The sequence below is a fragment of the Anopheles cruzii genome, chromosome 3, assembly GCF_943734635.1.
Source record: "Anopheles cruzii chromosome 3, idAnoCruzAS_RS32_06, whole genome shotgun sequence".
In the NCBI taxonomy this organism is placed as follows: domain Eukaryota; kingdom Metazoa; phylum Arthropoda; class Insecta; order Diptera; family Culicidae; genus Anopheles; species Anopheles cruzii.
In genome coordinates this window covers 75,937,389-75,955,563 of record NC_069145.1, presented here as the reverse complement: position 1 = coordinate 75,955,563, position 18,175 = coordinate 75,937,389, and the positions used below count along the sequence as shown (strand labels likewise).

Sequence of the window (18,175 nt, the reverse complement as noted above, 5' to 3'; positions counted from 1 at the left end):
TTTATCCTATCGCACGTGTTTTAGAATTGTCTTTCATTTTCGTAGTATCGGAGCCACTGCACTCTGGTCGGTTTCGGATCTTTGGTGGGCCACACTTCAGCCTGCAAATAAGACACATTACTACCGTGCGATTGTTGTTTGAATATTGTTATGGTTTGATTTCTATCATTGAGCCTCAGAGTTCATGTTTTGTTGTTTGTTGTATATTTTGTTTCACCTCACGCAGATCGACCACACGATGGATGTCAAGCCGAATCCAGCGGGCACCCTTTCGTTCTTTTGTGTGTTTTGATTTATCATACTTTACGCATCCTGTTCAACGAGCCGAACAGAGCCACCGCATACGGTTGTTGTTCGTAAAAACATACAAATACTTGCGCGGATGTTTGTGATGGTTTTCTATTCCTTTGCCTCGGTCACGATCGATTCGCGAACCAGAAAACCGCGCACCCTTTTGCTGTAGAATGATAAGAACGGCGATGAGAATGGTTTTGCGCTTTTAGTTTTGGTATCTATCGAAACTTCGTACGAAAACGAGTGGTACGTCCTTTATGGACAACGAGACAAAAAACCCTACAATGCTTTCCTTCACTAGTGACACTGCTACGCTGAATTATTATAACTTTTTCCGCGACCTTCACAAAGCTAGCTAGAGCTCCACAAGTCTCTCGAATCGAATATCATTCTAAAAAACGCTAAAAAATATGATATTTCCTTTGTTTAGAGAACGGTTGTGATTGGTTGCTATTGAAAACGGTTACTTGAACTGCGCTCTACTGGTCGCTGTCGGTTCTAGTAAGAATGTTTGCTTCATGCTTTTAGTTCGGCAGCCCTCATCACTCTAAATCACAAACAAATTAGTTATTGGCTAGCCGGGACACCGGACCACAATCATTCAACCCACACGGCCTAGCGCGCGGAGTTCCGTGTGTGCCTGCGTTTTTAATAAATCGTAATTCTCTTATCGCTCAGTAGGTTTACCATCTTGTTACCATTCATTAACATTAACTTCCCATTGGTGGTGCGACTTTACAATTTTACATTGCTCCGTGATTTTTTCTTCCACCTCCTGTGCTGCAGCAGTTTGTGTTGCATCCTGTATCCTTATACGGTTACCTCACGTAATAGATTTTAAACCTGCCAATACGTATATACACAAAAAATTGCTAAACAATACTTCAATCACTTTTGGACATAGAGCACAATCTAGGAAAACGGTATAGAGGAAGAAACTATGTTAATCGTTCCACCAATTCGCACCAATGCACGCTTCGCTGCAATTACAAATGGCAGTTTACACGCCTTTGTTGTGAACAAATGCGATGTTTGTTGTTGACCGCTTTAGGTTGCATCAACACATTAACGAAACAATCGTGTACCAGCAGAAAGAGACTCATTAATCATTCCGTTTTGGGGCAACAAATCTCGCTCGACTGCAGAACGGAAATCGATACTATCATCGGTTGGTTTGGGGATGTAGAATAGGTAATAATATAGCATGAACGGACACAGAGAACAGTACCAAAAATAAACAAATTTCATTTGCTTTCTCTCTAACTTTTACGTTAACTGGAACGAAATAAAACAGAATGGTGCTCGTAATATTAATAAGCATAATCATAATAATACCTCAACTACTAACGCACACACACGCACACACACATGTACAATTTAATTTCTGTCGAAGCTGTACACAAACCACGTTCTACGCGTGCCCGATCGTGACGTGCTGCTATCACTTTCGCTGGAGAATGCGCGACCTCGACCACCCTTTTGTGTCTCATTCACAATCCTGCGCCACATGTTGCTCTTGCACTTGGGCACTGTTCTTGTTCTACTGTTCTATTGGTTTGGTCTGTAACGTTGCACGGTCAGTCCGGATAGTCAGTTGTGCAGGAGTAGTCTATCGAAGGCTTTTCTTAGCCTTGGCCTCAAACGATTGATCGCCATCGCCATTGATTGGCACCATGCGGTTGCTTTCAAAATCGAGGCTACTACTACCACAGCCTTCTCTGATCGGCCACGGCACCAGAAGTGATGTCTACCAAAAACCCTAACTATAAATCCGTAAAAATACCACCATCTAGTCAGCTCTGCCAGGGTGCGATGCAAATGGGAGAGAAGAAATAAAACACTGTAACCCGTTAAAGTTTATCACAACATAATGGCGTATGGTACGTTCTCTATCTTGCTGGTGCCTCTATCCCCTGTCCTGCTGCAAAGATTTGATCTTTCAGAACTTTCGCAGTTGCGCTTGGTGGTTTTTTGTGGCCTGCCCATACAATGGATGTCTTTCACACTCCCATAACCGCACACGCACACCGGTACAGACCAATCATAATACGAAGAAAGGAAGCCTTGCATCGCCGCACTACCCGATACACGACGAACGCGAATAGGAAAGTGATTTCTTAACGAATAAAAATAAAGAACAGATAATCACACATTACGTCGGTGCTGCACCGACAGCCCTATCGAACGCGGTATGGCCAAATTGGATGACAATAATGACGATGATGACGTTGACGGCAGGAGAGGCTCCACCGCACCGCCCCGCCAACTCGACGGTGGCTAACGAGCGATGCCGGACCGACGGCGACGTTACCGGGTGCGGTCAGATGGATGGATCGAGCGATTGGAACTGCCGCTAGTTGCTACTGTTGCTACTATCTCGGGTTTTCCATGACCACCTGCTTGAACGCTCCGGCCGGCATTCGCGAGCGCACCTCGTGGCTGCCAACCATCGTCGTACCGTCGCTACTGATGTACAGCGCCAGTCCGGTGGGATCTAAAAAAAAACGGGGAGCGAACATGTTGACGATATTAGTGCTCCGAAGACGAAGGCTCGCCGCGTCATTTGCCACACACAAACACACTTACTTTCGGCATCTTCTAGATGGTCTAGTTTGGTGTTTTTCAGCAGCTCGTCGATGATCAACCCGGTGTTGACGCGGGTACCCTCCACCCGGCCCGAAAGCGTCGGTGCCCCGGCACCGGCGTCCCCGTCCAGCCCGGGGCCCTTTTTCCTTCGTTCGGCCGCCGACTTCATGCGGTCCAGCGAACCGGTTTCACTCATGGGGATTGAACTAGAACTGGGATTTCTTAACATGTGGCGCCCCAGGGATGGTCGTGGAACGCGGAGGCGCGTTTCGGAATGAAGGGTAGTGACAGAAGAAAAAGAAACATCGTAACATAAAACAGGAAACAGAGAAAGGAAAGAAAAAAAACAGAAGCGAAACGTTCTTATTAGTGTGTGACGGGGAATCGTAAGGAGCGGCGAGTCATTTGTTTAGAGAGAGAGGATAAAAACAAACATCAACTGAGTACTGAAAGGCAAGCCAAAACGATCCTGGCAAGGATCCTGCGGATGCAACCGCGAGCCATTTACGCGTTTCTGTCCGGGAAACTCCTAGCGGGAGCGGCGCCGTTCCTTTTCCGGGCGCACTCGTTCTTTTGTACAGTAAACACGCTTCGAAACTAACACACACACATACTCCATTGTGGAACGTAACACCAAATACAGAAGAAGGTAAACTAAATGCAACCGCGCACCAATCAGAGTGTAACAAGTAGAACTCGAACTAAAGAGCACAATAAATGCAAGCAACAAACATTCAGGCAACCAAAAATATATACAAAATTACAAGATTATTCTATAGAAATTGGTAAATTGAACAGTGCAAACGATGTGAGAATGCATGCAAGAATAGCGGTCCAATTAGCGGTCCAATATTTTGGTCAACAGCAGCAATGGGCACCGATTGAACACAGGATCAACCAACAAGCATGCTGCACACGGCCACAACAAACGTAAACAAGGCAAACAAACAAGTTGGCAAGAGATGGTTGGCACAAGCAGAGCGATGGAAAGAAAAGGAAGTAGAGTAAAACACAAACATGTTAGCACTGGGACGTCGGAGCGCAAGCGAAGATGGTAGATTGAGAGATGATGAGGCGTTAGTGACGGCGGTGACCGCGGTGGTGATGATGGTGGTGTTGGTGGTGGTGCCGTTGTTGAGCATCGACTCGCTGCAGCCGGACGACGATGGCGAAGGGACGGACGATGCCACCAACGACGATGGGGTAGCACCGATGGTGCTCCCGATAGCACCCGGACCACCGCCAGGAAGACCGCCGATCCCTGGCCCTTGGCAGACGGTGACGGCGGTCGCTGTTCCGGCTACCGCCGCCGCCGCCCCATCGTCCGTGTAGTCAGCACCACTTAGCAGCGGGCCGGGACCGATCGTTGTTCCTCCTCCTGGCGGAAGGCCGCCGGTGCAGGTGCTACCGGCGAGGGTGCCACCGGCCACCGACGTACCCGTCGACGATGGACTGATCGCACTCGAGCCGGACGACGACGTCGTGCCGCCGCCGCCGGATGTAGGTGGTGGTGTAGCTAGCGTTAGTGAGGTTAGTTGGCGGGTGCTACCGTCCAGCAAGCGCCGGTGGAGGCCGCAAATGTTCCTGTATTTGGGGGAGCGGGCGGAAGAGTTAGTTGATAGACACACTTGGTGGTAATTAGAGAGTACCGCGGATTGGTGAACAAAAAGAAGGTAATTGGTGTCTGGATCGAAGGGCAACGGATCGAATCGAGAGCTGTGTGGTGGGTCTGTGTGAAAAATCGAATACTTCATCGAATGTGTAGAAAAAAGGATCGGAAGGGAACGTAAAAAAAACCAATCAAAACCAAATATTGTGATTGTAAAAAAGAGAGTGTAAAGACACGAAAGATGAATCGGAAATACTAAAACTCACTAGCCCATACTAGTGCGAACTGCGAATTACATTGTGTCCACTACATCTAGTGTGTGTTTGTGCGAAAATTTACAATTTTTGGTGCCAAATTTTTCCAAATACAAAGCCGACCACAACACGACCCCCTCAAACACACGCCGTTCATCGGTAATGTACAATCAGGTGGCTCCGTGGTGTGTGATCACAGTTATTCTACTGGACAGGGTATACACAGAACTGTACAGAGAGCGCGAGCGCGTGAGAATGTTGAAAACGAATGGAAAGGGCTTGGGAACAATCGGGGGACTTCTTCTTGACTCTTGGTGCAACACAACGGCTTACGACAACACAAGCGAACGGGGTTCAAACGGGTGATGGTGGTGGTGGTGTTAAAACGGTTCCACTTTTTCGGCGCAACTTTCAAACGAACAACGCAGACGACGCAAGTAACGCAAACCGCAAACAACAGAAACCTAACTCGTGTCCAAAACGGAGCTTTGCAGTGTTCAGTGTCTGTGAGTGCTAGCCGATTACTGATCCTTACTTTAGCACCGCCGCACTGGTAGTAGTAGTAGTAGTAGTGGTAGTAGTGGTAGTGGTATTGGTAGAAGAATTGGAAGATTTGGAGATAGAATGGCAGGCAGTGCCGGTGGCGGTCGACACGGACTTCGGACAATCGTTTGCCGATTGGGTGTGGTTCGATTGCCGTTTAATGATCAACTTAAGCACCACCCGCACTACCGAGCGGAATCTAGACGACGAATCGAGAGGAAGAAGAAAGAGAAAGAGAGAAAAAAAGAACGAAAAACAATAGAGAGCAAATGATGGAAATTAGAAGATGAAGACGAAACCAAAACACACAGTCGGGCTCGCTGGCTGGTTGGCTGCTGCTTCCGATACCGGCTCCGATCACCGATCGTTCGTACGTGAGCCGATCGAACGCTATAAGAGGCCATTTTACTTCCCTGGCACACAGCGCAAACAGCAACACAGAGCGCGCCGTCGACCAAAACCTTCACACGTTAAACACAACAATTAAAGTAATGTAACAAAAAAACATGAGACAAACACCGTTAAAGGGACACACAAGCACAAGGTTAATATAAAACAAAGAGTTTTTTTTTCAAAACCATTAGAAAGTGTTTAAAAGTAAATGTTATGGAATGCGATGAACGGGAAGGTTATGCAAGTTATAGACATCAATGCAAACACACACAGTTTGTTATGCTTTGTGGCCATCCAACGGCAGGATTGGTGTGGCTTTCTGTACAACGCTTTTCACAAGTTGGTCCGGTGTTCCGCGTGTTCCTGAGTGATCTTTAGAGACATGTTACATGAAAAGAAAACTCCACAAACCCCCGGACTGGGGCCAGACAAGTGTCTCGGTCAGGATGATGTATGTGTAGAACTATCTATCACTACACACAGCTACACCGCTTGCCGGCCGATGGAGACGCATGGTGACCCACACGGTACTGGGCGTCTCCATTGCGCCCATTTCGATGGCTTACGGACAAATGAAGATGCTATTCTCGTCTACTATATGCAAGTAGTATTTTACAAACCACACAAAACGGAGCCTGTGTGTTACGTTACACCGTTGAGGCTATTGACTTGTCCTGTTCATGTTTAGGCTGTCCCCTTCTTTATAGACCGTTTTTTTCTGTACAACGATTACTTCGAACGCCACAACACAAACAGACGCACGCCACAATGCCGCTTCCGGGCGGACGGACGGACACGGTTACCAACCGGCCGGATCGGGCGGGTAGAAATTCGTCATTACCTATGATAGACACGGTTTCCCGGAACACCGGCCGCAACCGCCGCCGGGCTCACAGCAACCACCGACGACGCGCCGGAAACGACCGTTCCCTTCGGGGAGGGCTTCTTGGTGCCCCCGCTGGACACGTTCTTTGCTTCGGCGCAGCCGGCACCGGCCGAACCATTGGCGGCCTGTTTCATCAGGCTCAGCGGAAAACTGTTGTACGACGAGCGGTGTTTGAGCGATTCCAGGTTGGCGGAAGACGACTTTCCGATCGGGTAGTTGCGGGTGATGTTGTAGAAGTTGCTGTCCGACTGCCGGAAGTAGCTACCGATCGGGAGCTGCTGGACCGAGGCCGACGAGCAGCTGGCGTTGGCCAACGAGAGACTCACACCGATGGCGGCCCCGCCAACGTCGCCAATCGGGGCACTCTTCCGGAAGTTACGCTCGAACGGGGTGCCGCGACCCGAGCCACGCACCACCACTTTGCTGGCTGCCCTGGCTGTCACCAGCGGTTGCTCGTTCTCATCCGGACTGCTGGTGACGCTCGTGGTGGTCGAGTTGGAAGCGAACCGTTTCCGGCCAATGTTTGGCGTCAGGAATGGCACGTGATCGACCGGTTCCAGCCCCACCGTCGGGATGGTGCCGAGCGAGTTTATCTTCGTCAGATTGCTGCCCTGCAGGGGCCCGGCCGTTACCGCCGAGCTGGACGAATCGTCATCGATACCGATGTAGCGCGTGTAGCCAATTCCGGACCGCTTCCGGTAGACGCCGCTGTGGAACGAGTTGCGCATCTGGAACGGCAGGAAGCGACAGGAGAGTTCGGTCGCCGGGCCCACGGTCGATCCACCGCCGAGCGACGTCGTCGGGGACCGGGGCACTTTGGAGGCGGCGTTCCGTTCGTCTTCCACCTCGACCTGACGCCGCCGGCGCACCAGCACGTCGTCCGATTCGTCGTCGACCGTCAGGTCGGTCAGCGATTTCATCTTCGCGAAGCTGAACCGTCGCGTCTCGAAGTCCTTCTTCAGCTTCAGCAGGTCGACCGGCGTGTCGCCGAAGTCGCGCTCGTACGCCGACAGATTGCCGAGCGATTTCATGCGGCTCAGGTTCAGCGCGCACGCCGGAGTGCCACCGGACAGCACGCTCGGGTCGTCGTTGGCCGACGGTGGACCATCCCGTCGTTGGGAGTCGTCGGAGTCGTCGTCGTCCGGATACATTCTACCCTTCGGAATGGCCAGATTGTTCATGCTCTTGATTTTGATCAGCTTCGCGAGCGGTATCTCCGCCGTCGGGGTGCCAAACTCCTCGAGGCCGGACTCGGTCCGATCCTCGCTGCCCCCGTCCGACAGCACCGTCATGTCCGGCGTCGAGTACAGCTCGCCGTCCGAGTCCGAGGTGGGCGTTTGCGGGAGGCGCAGCTTCATCAGCAGCTTGTTGGCGGTCACCGTCCGCGTGGGGGTCATCCGCGGAGCGCCCACGCCACCGCTGCTGCCGCCACTGGCAAAAAGTTTCTTATTAGCATTCACGTAGCCACGACCGACGCTACCGTTTACGAGGGACTGCGACACCGTGCCCGAAGGTGACGGTGACGACGACGACGACGAGGACACTGTAATGAGCGGTTTGCTCTTCACCGTGGACGCGGACCCCTGGCGGAACCTTTTATATCCGCGGTGGGGTGTCGCACATTTTTGTGTCACGATCCACGATCGAATCGGATCAAAAGGGAAGCGGGGCAGCGCACACACACACGACAAAAGGGGTTTTGGGGCGCAACACACATTGTTGGTGTGTGTGTGTGTGTGGTGTTGGATACCGTATCATCGCAATGATGGGTCAGAATGAGTACCAAACCAAAAACAAAAAAAAAAAAAACAGGGAAACCAACAAAACAATGCGTTAAGGAATTAATGGGAAAAGGAAGAAAAAAGAAAAAAAGAAGAGAGAAAAAACGAAAAAGGCGAAATCAAAAAACATATTTCTCACAACCGGAACGGTTCTACGGCGATAGTTTTGGTTTGGTTTGTGGCAAAAAATGCTGGTCGGTCGGAAAAGCGGCGATCACGCGGTGAAAGGTGACACGACCACGACGACATGGGGGCTCTTCCGGAGGGGAACTAAAACGGGCACTAATGACAGTGTAACTACTCTAGAGATGGACCAAGACCGGTCGGCAGCCGGTGCCGGGGTCGTAATCTGTTACTACGGTGGGCGACGAAAGCGATCGTACGGGCGGTTTAGTAAGCGAGAGCGAGAGAGAGAGAGGGAGAGCGAGATGGACCAGCATTTGAGTTGATCAGGACGTTGGTGGCTGCGCCAAGAATTGCGCCGATTTCAGCTACTCGTGGCTCATGAAATTACCAACTCAAAGTAGTGTTTTGTGGTTGTAAACCATCAGCAGTCGGTTCAATTTAAATCAGTTCATTGTGTCCTTTTAATATTTATGGCCAATAGGCGAAATATTTCGGCGCAAATCGATTTACACGAATTGATCGACCAATAAAATAGGGACCAAACACCTTCGTGATGAAGTTGCATCCTGCACAAAAAGTTCCCGCAATGACCGCCGTGTGGCGCTCCTAGCTCTCGGCTGTCAACTGTCAAAAGTCTTTTACTTGAACGTCACTCTCATTTCCAAGGAGTTTGAGACGTTGGCGTGAATTAATCCGTCGAAAACCCAAGGATTTGTGGGCGAACAACTCGCACCACGATAACGAACCGTCGCACAATGTCATCGTTAGCCGCGAGTTTTTGGCTAAAAACAACACGAATACTATCCAACAACCACCGAATTCAGCTGATCTGGTCCCCTGTGGCTTGTGCTGAGAGGAACGCGTTTCAGCAACCGAGAGAAGATAATGGAAAAATCGAAGATTGCCGATGGACAATGGAGATACCAAAAGGGAGGTCGCGAGATTGAAAAATGTTTTGAGGATTGGATCAACCGTTGGCATAAATGCGTTGCAGTCCATTTGGGGATTACTTTGATCTATAAACAGATATCGTACATTTTATAAGTGAATTCAGGGAACTTTTTGTACAAGGTCAGACAACACCATCGAACCGCGAATTTGAGTTCAATAATGTATTGCTTATATTTGCATGCCTGAACAGATGAACTCAGACGCCATATTATTAGAGCAGAAAGTGTTGCGAAAAGTGAAGAAGTTAGTTACATAGAAAACACGCCCCAGAAACCTGTACCAGCGCGTGCGGTTAGATAGATTATTGGTTAGCTGAATCTACATTGATGATGTTAATAAATGCACCCAGATGTTAGAACACTTTTAAGAGGCCGATTAACCATTAGTAGTGCATTTTGCTAGCGGCTCTGCTTTGGAACGTAGCACAAGTTAGAGTATGTCATCGGAGAAATTCAATCGACGGATGTTCTCCGTTCTACGGAACTGCCCTCTGATGGACTCTAAGGCAAGTAAGTACAGCTAACAGTTAAACTGGGTAGGAACACATCGAAAGTTCAAATAGAAAACACACAATATCCACATTCTGATAAGTTCAACTTAAAGTACAACTAGTAGATGTGACACGGAATGAAACTGACTGAGCTTTTGCTAGCTTGTCACAAAAAACGATGTTGAAAGTGAATAAAAAGAAAGGATAAACTAATAAACTGATCTATAAATTGTCTTGCTTCTTCATATAAGTTAAAGTATACTTCATATACTTAAAGTATACTATACTATAAGTACTAAGTAGTAAGTTAAAGTATAAGTACAATGTGGGTACAAAGAGAAAATCATAAGTCATACGGCCCGCTAGCAAACCTCACTGATAGTAACAGTAACAAGGGAGGGTCACAGAAACGGGAATCGTTCAATCTTGCAGCAGAAACGAATTTTGAACACACACATATAGAAAGAGGAGGGAAAATCGGATGTACAGAAACTAAAGATGCAGAAGAGAACCAGACTGGTTGAGAGAGAAGAAGTTCGCCTATGGAAACAGTGAACGAAGTGCTACCGAGAGAACGAATCTAACGATGGTTTGTCATACGCCGAGCAACGAAAACCCGACTACTACACACGGTGGGGGGGTTTGAGAAGGCCACAAACAAAACGGGGCGGGACAGTTCTGAACTGTGCACTACTTACCTCTGATGGCCCGAGTCTCCCTCGGAGCTTTGCCGCGAGTGCTGACTGTGGGAGAAACTGCTGTAACCGGAACCTTTGGACATCTGTTTGTTGGTGGGTGAGAAAAGGGGGGTGAAAAGCGTCGGATGAAAAGCGCACCTACGGCATCATAGGGTGGACCCACTTACTTGACTAGTATTGCTCGAGTTACGGGAATGACCCAGTTCGATTGCTCCACCGCTACTGGCGACCGTCGCCGTTCCGGACGCAACCACCACCTGCTGCCCCGGATTGCCCGCTTGCGGCGGTACACTGGACGCCGCGGGAAGCGTGGCCACGGTGGGCAGGTTCGACTGGTAGTCCAGCAGCGACGATGGCGGTTCGGAAGATTCAGAGATACCGGAATCGGTAATAATGAACGACAGTGGGTCCATCTCCGTCGATATTTGGTGTTCTGGAACGACAGAAGCCGGGTTATTAACATCGGTTCGCTCTTCCTGCCAGAAGAAGCTGCCCTCTGCTGGGCAGTGCGCGCGCACCTATCGTCGTCGGTAGAATCTGCGCAGGTTTTTTCTTCGGCAACGAGTCGAACGTGGACACCGCGGACACCACCACGGTTGCCTCATCTTTGGTGGAAACGCGCGTTACGACGGGCGTAACGACGGGGCCAGCGCCAGCCGGGCCGCCGGCCATCGTCGGGTCGGCCGGTTGCAGCCCTAGCGTTAGATTGTCCTGTGGAAGGGCCGTCTTCGACTTTGGACTTGGAGAAGGACTGCAATGGTAAAAGGCATGATTAGCTTTTCGATTCGCCCCGAACGACGGCGGCCGCGGCCAGTTACTTACACTTTAAACAAAATATCACCCTGGATCATGTGCATACGCAGCGACACGTTCAGCATCGAGTTGTCCTGCCGGTGCCGGGTATCGTAGCCCTCGAGCAAGCACTTCCTAGACGTCAGACCCGAACCGGCAAACTCGGCCAGGTTAAGATCTGTGAATCCTAGTTTCTACTCAGTCCGAGTCCGTGAAAGTTACCAAGAAGAAAAAATAAGAGAAGAAACATTGCCGTTAACATTCGTGACACACCACACACGCACGCACTACTCACCTGGTAACTCCTGCCACCCTTGATCTCCTTGCGCACCGATATCCGCACGGTGCACGGGTCCAGCACGCCGGTCGACGCGTTCGAGGTCATCTTGCAGGGAAACTCGAACTTCTGGCCCCACTTGACGGTATGGTTTTTTACTTCCTCCCTGTAACGGAAGCGCAACAAGAACGTTAAAAAGTCATTAAAACAATTGCAGAAGCGGAAAAAACGGACCAAGCACCGATCGATTGGACACTTTGTTCTGCCTTCGGCCACCCGATGGAATGTGTGTGACCGTAAAAAAGTAACATTGTATGTTGTTTTGCATGCACCCGGGTAGGGCGTAGTAAAATGTCCTTCGTGCACGTTTCGCCGTGATAAAGAGGCGGCTTTCGTGCAGCGTAACTCGCACAGCACCCGCCCCGGAAAAAGTGTGACCTTTCGTGACTTCCCCGAGACCCGCCGTCCGCGATGACAAAGAAACAACGGTGACGGCTGACAAAATTGACTGATAACCCAGACCCGACCCATTGCAGGCAGCAGTGTTTCTAGTTCATGGTCAGCGAATGCCATTTTCTTATTGCCCGTCGCCCCGCCATCCCGGACACCGGGTGGACCGCGGGCGAAGGTCAAAGCAGATGGGATCTGCATTTCCCTATAGCCCCGTGATTTACAACCCAACAAAGGGGGGCCTCTATGCAATGTGCATTAAGGAATTACTGAAAGCAACAGTAAAAGCAAAACATGCACATGCACGATTCCGGGCACTGATAGGCCACCGGCGGTCAATCGCGGAGCCCCCCCACCCCCGGTAGTCTGAATTCAATTTCCATCCAATGGACAATAATACTCTGCTCTGCTGCCTCCGACTGTCGAATGTCGCCGACGGAAATGGATTAAACTTGACCCAACCCAAACCGGGCGTCGGGTGGCGACTCATGCCGTCCTCGGCTCGGCGGGAGTCGACAAAATGCAATTAGTTTGCATCGCTCAACATCACGTTGCGGGACACAAGCCACCGGCATCGAGGGGGGCGGGCATCCATAGAAGTGTGTCTGATTGTTGAGAATCATTCGATCCGGCCGGTTCCGATTGTTCCCGGGACTCGGGATCATGATTTGAGTCGGTCGTTTAGTGCAACGTTGTAGCCTGCACATTACTGCTTCGCCTGGTGGCCAAGGAAATGAGATTAATTTTTCGATTCCGTTTTTTTCTGTCTCTCTCTCTTGCCCAACGCCAATCCGGCGCCTGACAGACCGAACCGAAAAGCATTCCGGAACGTCGAAAGCCGGAAATAAACAATTTCCTCTACGGGCGTGGCGTTTGTATGAAAGTAAAATTTGCACGCCGACTCGCCCTCTAGGAGCTCGAATGGTGTCCGGTGGATGGTCAGTCCATCGAATTTGTTGTACCGGAAAAACTGTACTCATAACGGGAAGCGAGCGAAACATCGGCATGCGCGTCATGCGGTGGGGAGCTCGAATTACACGCATCGCCTCGCACGTGACCGCTTGGGGGCGTTGTTTGGGGCCCAGCATAGCGACTCATTAATGCGCCGCGATCTGCGCGCCCTTTTCATTCCGGCGAACATTAGAGCTTTAAGCGCCTTATCATAATACGATTTCAAGGTGGCATTCATTAATATAAACCGTCGAAAGGGTACACTTCCAATGCAATGAAAATGAGGCCACCATCTCTGACCTTCGCGCGAAGTAGAACAGAACACTTTAACATCCAATTTGTTTTACGCCACCGATTTGTGAAAGAGACTCTATTTGATTTGTTTTTTCCGTCGCGCCAGCACCGGCGGCACCAGATATGATTTGTTTTCCACACACACACAGTCCTCACAGGCGGCCGTCAGGAGCAAATCTAATATTCTTTCCTCCGGCTGCATGCGTAAACAGTCTCTGGACGACGCGGAACGGGAGCCGCGGACGGGAAAACATATAAATCACCGCGACACCGACCGATCGACCATCAGAGCGCACGAGGAGTGGTGGTGTACGAAGAAAATGCCAGCCAAACAACATAATTGGCCGCAAGAAGTGATATGAAAATCGAATAAATTACAGTCACCGAAGCGCACCGCGGCAAGAGAGCAGTAACGGCGACGACGACAGTGGCCACCAACGGCCCCCTGAACAGCGTTTACATCGTCGACCCGCGGTCATCGACTTTCCCGCACCATGGCATAATTCGTAAAAAAAAATGCCAGCTATGCGGGCCCACGGTAGGACTCGCTGAATCATTTCGGATTGACATTTCCCGGAGAGGTGTTTGACATTCGTTCGACACCAAATCGGTTTCCGATGGTGGCGCGGGCACAACCTAATTCGATCAAACCGAAGAGTCGGCCAACCGCCCAAATCGGTCATCAATCATGCTGCGGTGTGGAAGGACCAGGGCAGGGGGGACACAGGCACACAGTTGATAGAGAACACGCAACGTTTTACGGAAAGGACGTTCAAACAGTGAATGCGTGCGTGACGTAGCGACAGACATAAAGATGGTGGAAAGCGTGTTTTAAATTATTTATCAATGGTAAAGCAGTGATCAATAAACATCGGCACCTTTTACTGGTGAATGATGAATCAAAATAACAGCGATAAAAGCAGGGCAACATAGAAAGTGTTTTGCTTAAAGTGTCATAAAATTGTTTATTCACATAAGAATGTGAGAAAACGAGACAAGAAATTTAATTGCGATTCTAAAGTAAAAAGCGCAAACAGGATAGAACTTGCTTTAATTAATTGCTAAAGAATGTCAACAAGAAAGAGGTCTTGATCGAGAAACTTCTACCAACTTCTACGATGTACCACTCCTGTGCCATCCACGAACCGAGGAACCTTATCAGTGCAGAAGCATGACTCAATTTGAGTACGCCCAGTGTAGGAAGCTCCGTTCTAAGCCTATCGTTTGTCGTTATTTATTGAAGGTTTTCTACTGCTGCTGGGCGGCCCTAATTAATGGGCAAAGTTGGGAGCCACCGCCATTACCCGCGCAGTTCACACGTCGAGCGTCGCGGAGTTTTCCGGGATCATTCATCATCCCAAAAGGGGGGGCCGCACCACACTAATGAGCTCAGCATAAAAATTGAAGTTCGGCTTCCCCGATCAATTGCCGTTAATATTGAATGGCAAAAAACAACACTCCATCATCGCCCAAAGCAAGTTTTGGGTGGTAAAAATGGTGACAAACTATTCCTCAAAAGCGGGAAGAATTTTAGCACGAAACAAAATAAACAAACAGTTCGGTGACAGCTCCGAACGGTTCAGCTGTCAACCGTTAACAGCATCGATCAAGTATTCTTTGGTTGGAGTTTGCCAAACAAGTGATGTGCAGCGAAGCAATCTTAGCGATTTCGAAATCCCTAAAACTTTGTACAAACAAAAAATGGTGACGACAGTCTGCATCGAAGCAATCGGGGCGAGAGCACTGATCATCTCGTGTGTGCATAAAAGTTGTCTCATCGAGTTAAGAAAAGAGTCTTACGCCACCGCCACCAAACGAGTTCCGATCGAAGAATGCAATACAAACCCGCCCGTCACATGACTCATCGTGGCACCGATGCTGGGTCATGTCATCGGTGTGGTGCTGCTGCTGCAACAACAGCCAGATTCGATTACATCCTACACTCTGCCACTGCTACGATCGCGCGAGACACGGGTTTCCTACAAATTCCTCCCCGGCCGCGAAATGATATAAAAATAGTGAACAATGAATAATGGCCGTGGCCACGAGAACCTACGCAACGGTTACACCGGGAGCCCCCGTCTTGGTCCCCGTCTAAGTCAATCGTGAGACGCCGACTAATCAGCACACAACGTGACTTCCTCGTCGACGACCGCGATAGGGGCAATGTACGGGGCAACCCCAGCTACAACCCATCACTGCCGGGGCCCGGTGGTTGGAATCAGCTGTTGCGGGTGAAGGACACCACACCAACCTCCATCGGCCAAGTCCAACTTCTTCGCAATCGCACAGTTTGACCTCTAAATTTACAAGTCGAATCCGGGGGGCCATCACCAACGGACCCATCAATCCTGCCAGTGATACCATCATCATCATCATCCGGAACGTCACCCGGAGTTGGTCTCCCGCGATTGCATATTTGCATATTTGTTTAACGCTTTTCGAGAGACCCACACCAACAGTAGACACAGCGGTCGGCGCGTTCTTGGCCGTACAACATTGAACTTGGCGTGGGTTGGTGCGCCATGTTTTTACTGGACACCGGCAATCTGCATGCACCATGCACACACGAGAGGAGGACCCAGTGGCGTAGAGGCCATAGGTGCATTTACGGTATCCGAAGCACTGGGTGAGTGGAAAGGTCCCCCCGATCCGACCCGATCACATGACCAAGACCATCGCCATGTTGCCTACAGCCCAACGGCAACGGCTCGTTAATGATGCAAAACGGTGAAGGTTGTCCGCGGTCGCACTGGCACACACACAGCAGCTGGGCCGGAACTGGCGGCCTTGGTGAAGCGGATTTGGGAAGCAGCGAACTGCGAGAGCTTCGGTCGCGCTACAAGCCGTTATGCTTCGCTTTGGAGCATAATGTGCGTGACCGACGAATTCGACTCCAAGAGGAATTTGTTTGTAAAAAAACCGAGTAAATATGGCGAAACGGCAGAAACGTTTAATTGAATCGTCCCCCAAAGATGCAAATCGCCAAATACGCCTCGATTTAGAGCGTTTATTCCGCACGGTCTTGAGATCCGTGTCACGGTTCCAATACCCCCGGGGGGATATTTCAATTAGCGATCGCCACCGAAGGTTAGAGAAGTCAAGACGTTCAAGGGTCCGGGGCCCGGCGTCGTGTATCACGGTCAGCTCCTTGACACCTGCACAATGCAGTTTTCGACACTACGATTGCCGATTTATCACGGGGCCCGGTTCGCCTTGCCTTTTTATGGGGGGCGCGGGCACGCGCGTGCAAATGGTGATGAAATTGATTCTCCGGAAGAAGCGAATTGCTGCCGATGGCCCAATCGGGTCGGGTTTTACTACCGTCGGACAGCGCGCCGTCGATAGCTTTCGTTTTATCACGACGACGATCACGTCGCCTCGAAAGCTGCTGCTGTCAATGATGATGACGATGATGATGGTACGACGGGCATTTCGAGTGCCACACACACACACATACGGCCGACCGGCCGGCCAGCCGTGTGTGTGCAGAAAGCGTTTCGTGAGTGAGGGAAGTGAAAAAATCGGAATATTATCGGTGGTAAATGGTTTTTGGCAGCCCCCAAAGGGTGGTGGCCACCAAAGAGGGGTTGTTGGGTGCCGGTGCGCGGCAAAGTTTATGTGTGACAGTTAAAACGCGAAACTCACGAAAATGGTAATCATTTTCATAACCCATAACCCGACCCGATCTGGGGCGTGTTTCAAAATGATGGCGTCACTTTTACTGGAGTTGGAACGGGGCAGCGAGCGGCCGCAGCGAGAACGATCGGTCCGGTTCCGGTTTGAAGCGAGTCACCGAGCGATACTATCTTCTGCCCATTGATTCGTGACTGCTTTACGGCTTCGCTTTCACAGATTTTGGGCAACCATTTGAGTGAAAAGAAATCCATTTAGAGCGATGAAAGTAATAACTCCTTCTTTGCAATTTTGCAATATTTAAAAACAGTAAAAATAAGGATAAAATGCGATGCTCAATATTCTGTGCCAGCTACCTAGCCCAGTTGAGCCCAACTGAACTAACAATATGTCAGTAAGATTGGCGACACATCCTGGTCGAATTCTAAAAAATGTGTTTTTTTAACTCGTTCAAAGGTTTGATGGTACAAATTCATCGTTAATGGACAGCGGGTGATTATATTCGTATTTTCATAAGGCATTGGGCATCGAATTCTGGCAAATTTTCGCTAGCGTTCGCCATGACAGATCGTGAAAGCGTGAAGTGATCGTGAGTGACCAACAACTTCACCCAAAAAAATATGTTACGAAACGCCCATCAGTCTTAAAAGTTTATAACCATCAAATTTTAAAAACATTCAGAAGAAATTGAAATTCGAGTCTAATAACGGCCGGTGAGGGAGCATTCTGGTGCCCGGCCACGGCGCAATAACATGCGGATGATTTATGGTAACGGGCACCATTCTTCGTTCCGCGTTTCTTTCCGCGATTCGACACCCGCCCGAGCGGAGCATGAAACGTTATACGAAAAAGGCAAAAATACGAACGAAGATCCGCAACGCAGCCCATAAAGTGGCCCTCCTGCGCTGCGCTGCGCGTGTGAACACGACGCACCGTTCGGCCACCGTCATCAGCATCTGGCTGCTGTGTGGTGTTGCTCCATCATCGCGCCCATCCTCGGTTCCGTCGGCGGCACACATTTGTTCTGGTGGCTTTAGTTGGTCTTCTTCAAATTAGTTCAAATCTTCACTCTATCTCTCATTATGTCACTCTTTCCTGCTCGCTCTTTCTAGTGTGATGCAACAGTCGCGGCGGTACGCTTTTTCCTTCCTTCAACTCGCAACA

The 18,175-nt window shown here is 49.9% G+C and overlaps 1 protein-coding gene across 1 annotated transcript in view; it reads right to left on the bottom strand.

Moving 5' to 3' along the window:
• Positions 1 to 176: 176 nt before the first annotated feature.
• LOC128270890 (serine-rich adhesin for platelets) overlaps positions 177 to 18,175 on the bottom strand; it is a 29,908-nt gene continuing 11,909 nt past the window's right edge. The window contains exons 2-11 of the mRNA XM_053008316.1: positions 11,699 to 11,846; positions 11,434 to 11,597; positions 11,155 to 11,362; positions 10,779 to 11,087; positions 10,612 to 10,694; positions 6,521 to 8,158; positions 5,279 to 5,485; positions 3,946 to 4,029; positions 2,881 to 3,110; positions 177 to 2,788 (exon numbers count right to left, since the gene is read on the bottom strand). Of these exons, the coding sequence (XP_052864276.1) occupies positions 2,667 to 2,788; positions 2,881 to 3,110; positions 3,946 to 4,029; positions 5,279 to 5,485; positions 6,521 to 8,158; positions 10,612 to 10,694; positions 10,779 to 11,087; positions 11,155 to 11,362; positions 11,434 to 11,597; positions 11,699 to 11,846 (3,193 nt within the window). The 3' untranslated portion in view covers positions 177 to 2,666. The remainder of the gene's footprint in view (positions 2,789 to 2,880; positions 3,111 to 3,945; positions 4,030 to 5,278; positions 5,486 to 6,520; positions 8,159 to 10,611; positions 10,695 to 10,778; positions 11,088 to 11,154; positions 11,363 to 11,433; positions 11,598 to 11,698; positions 11,847 to 18,175) is intronic.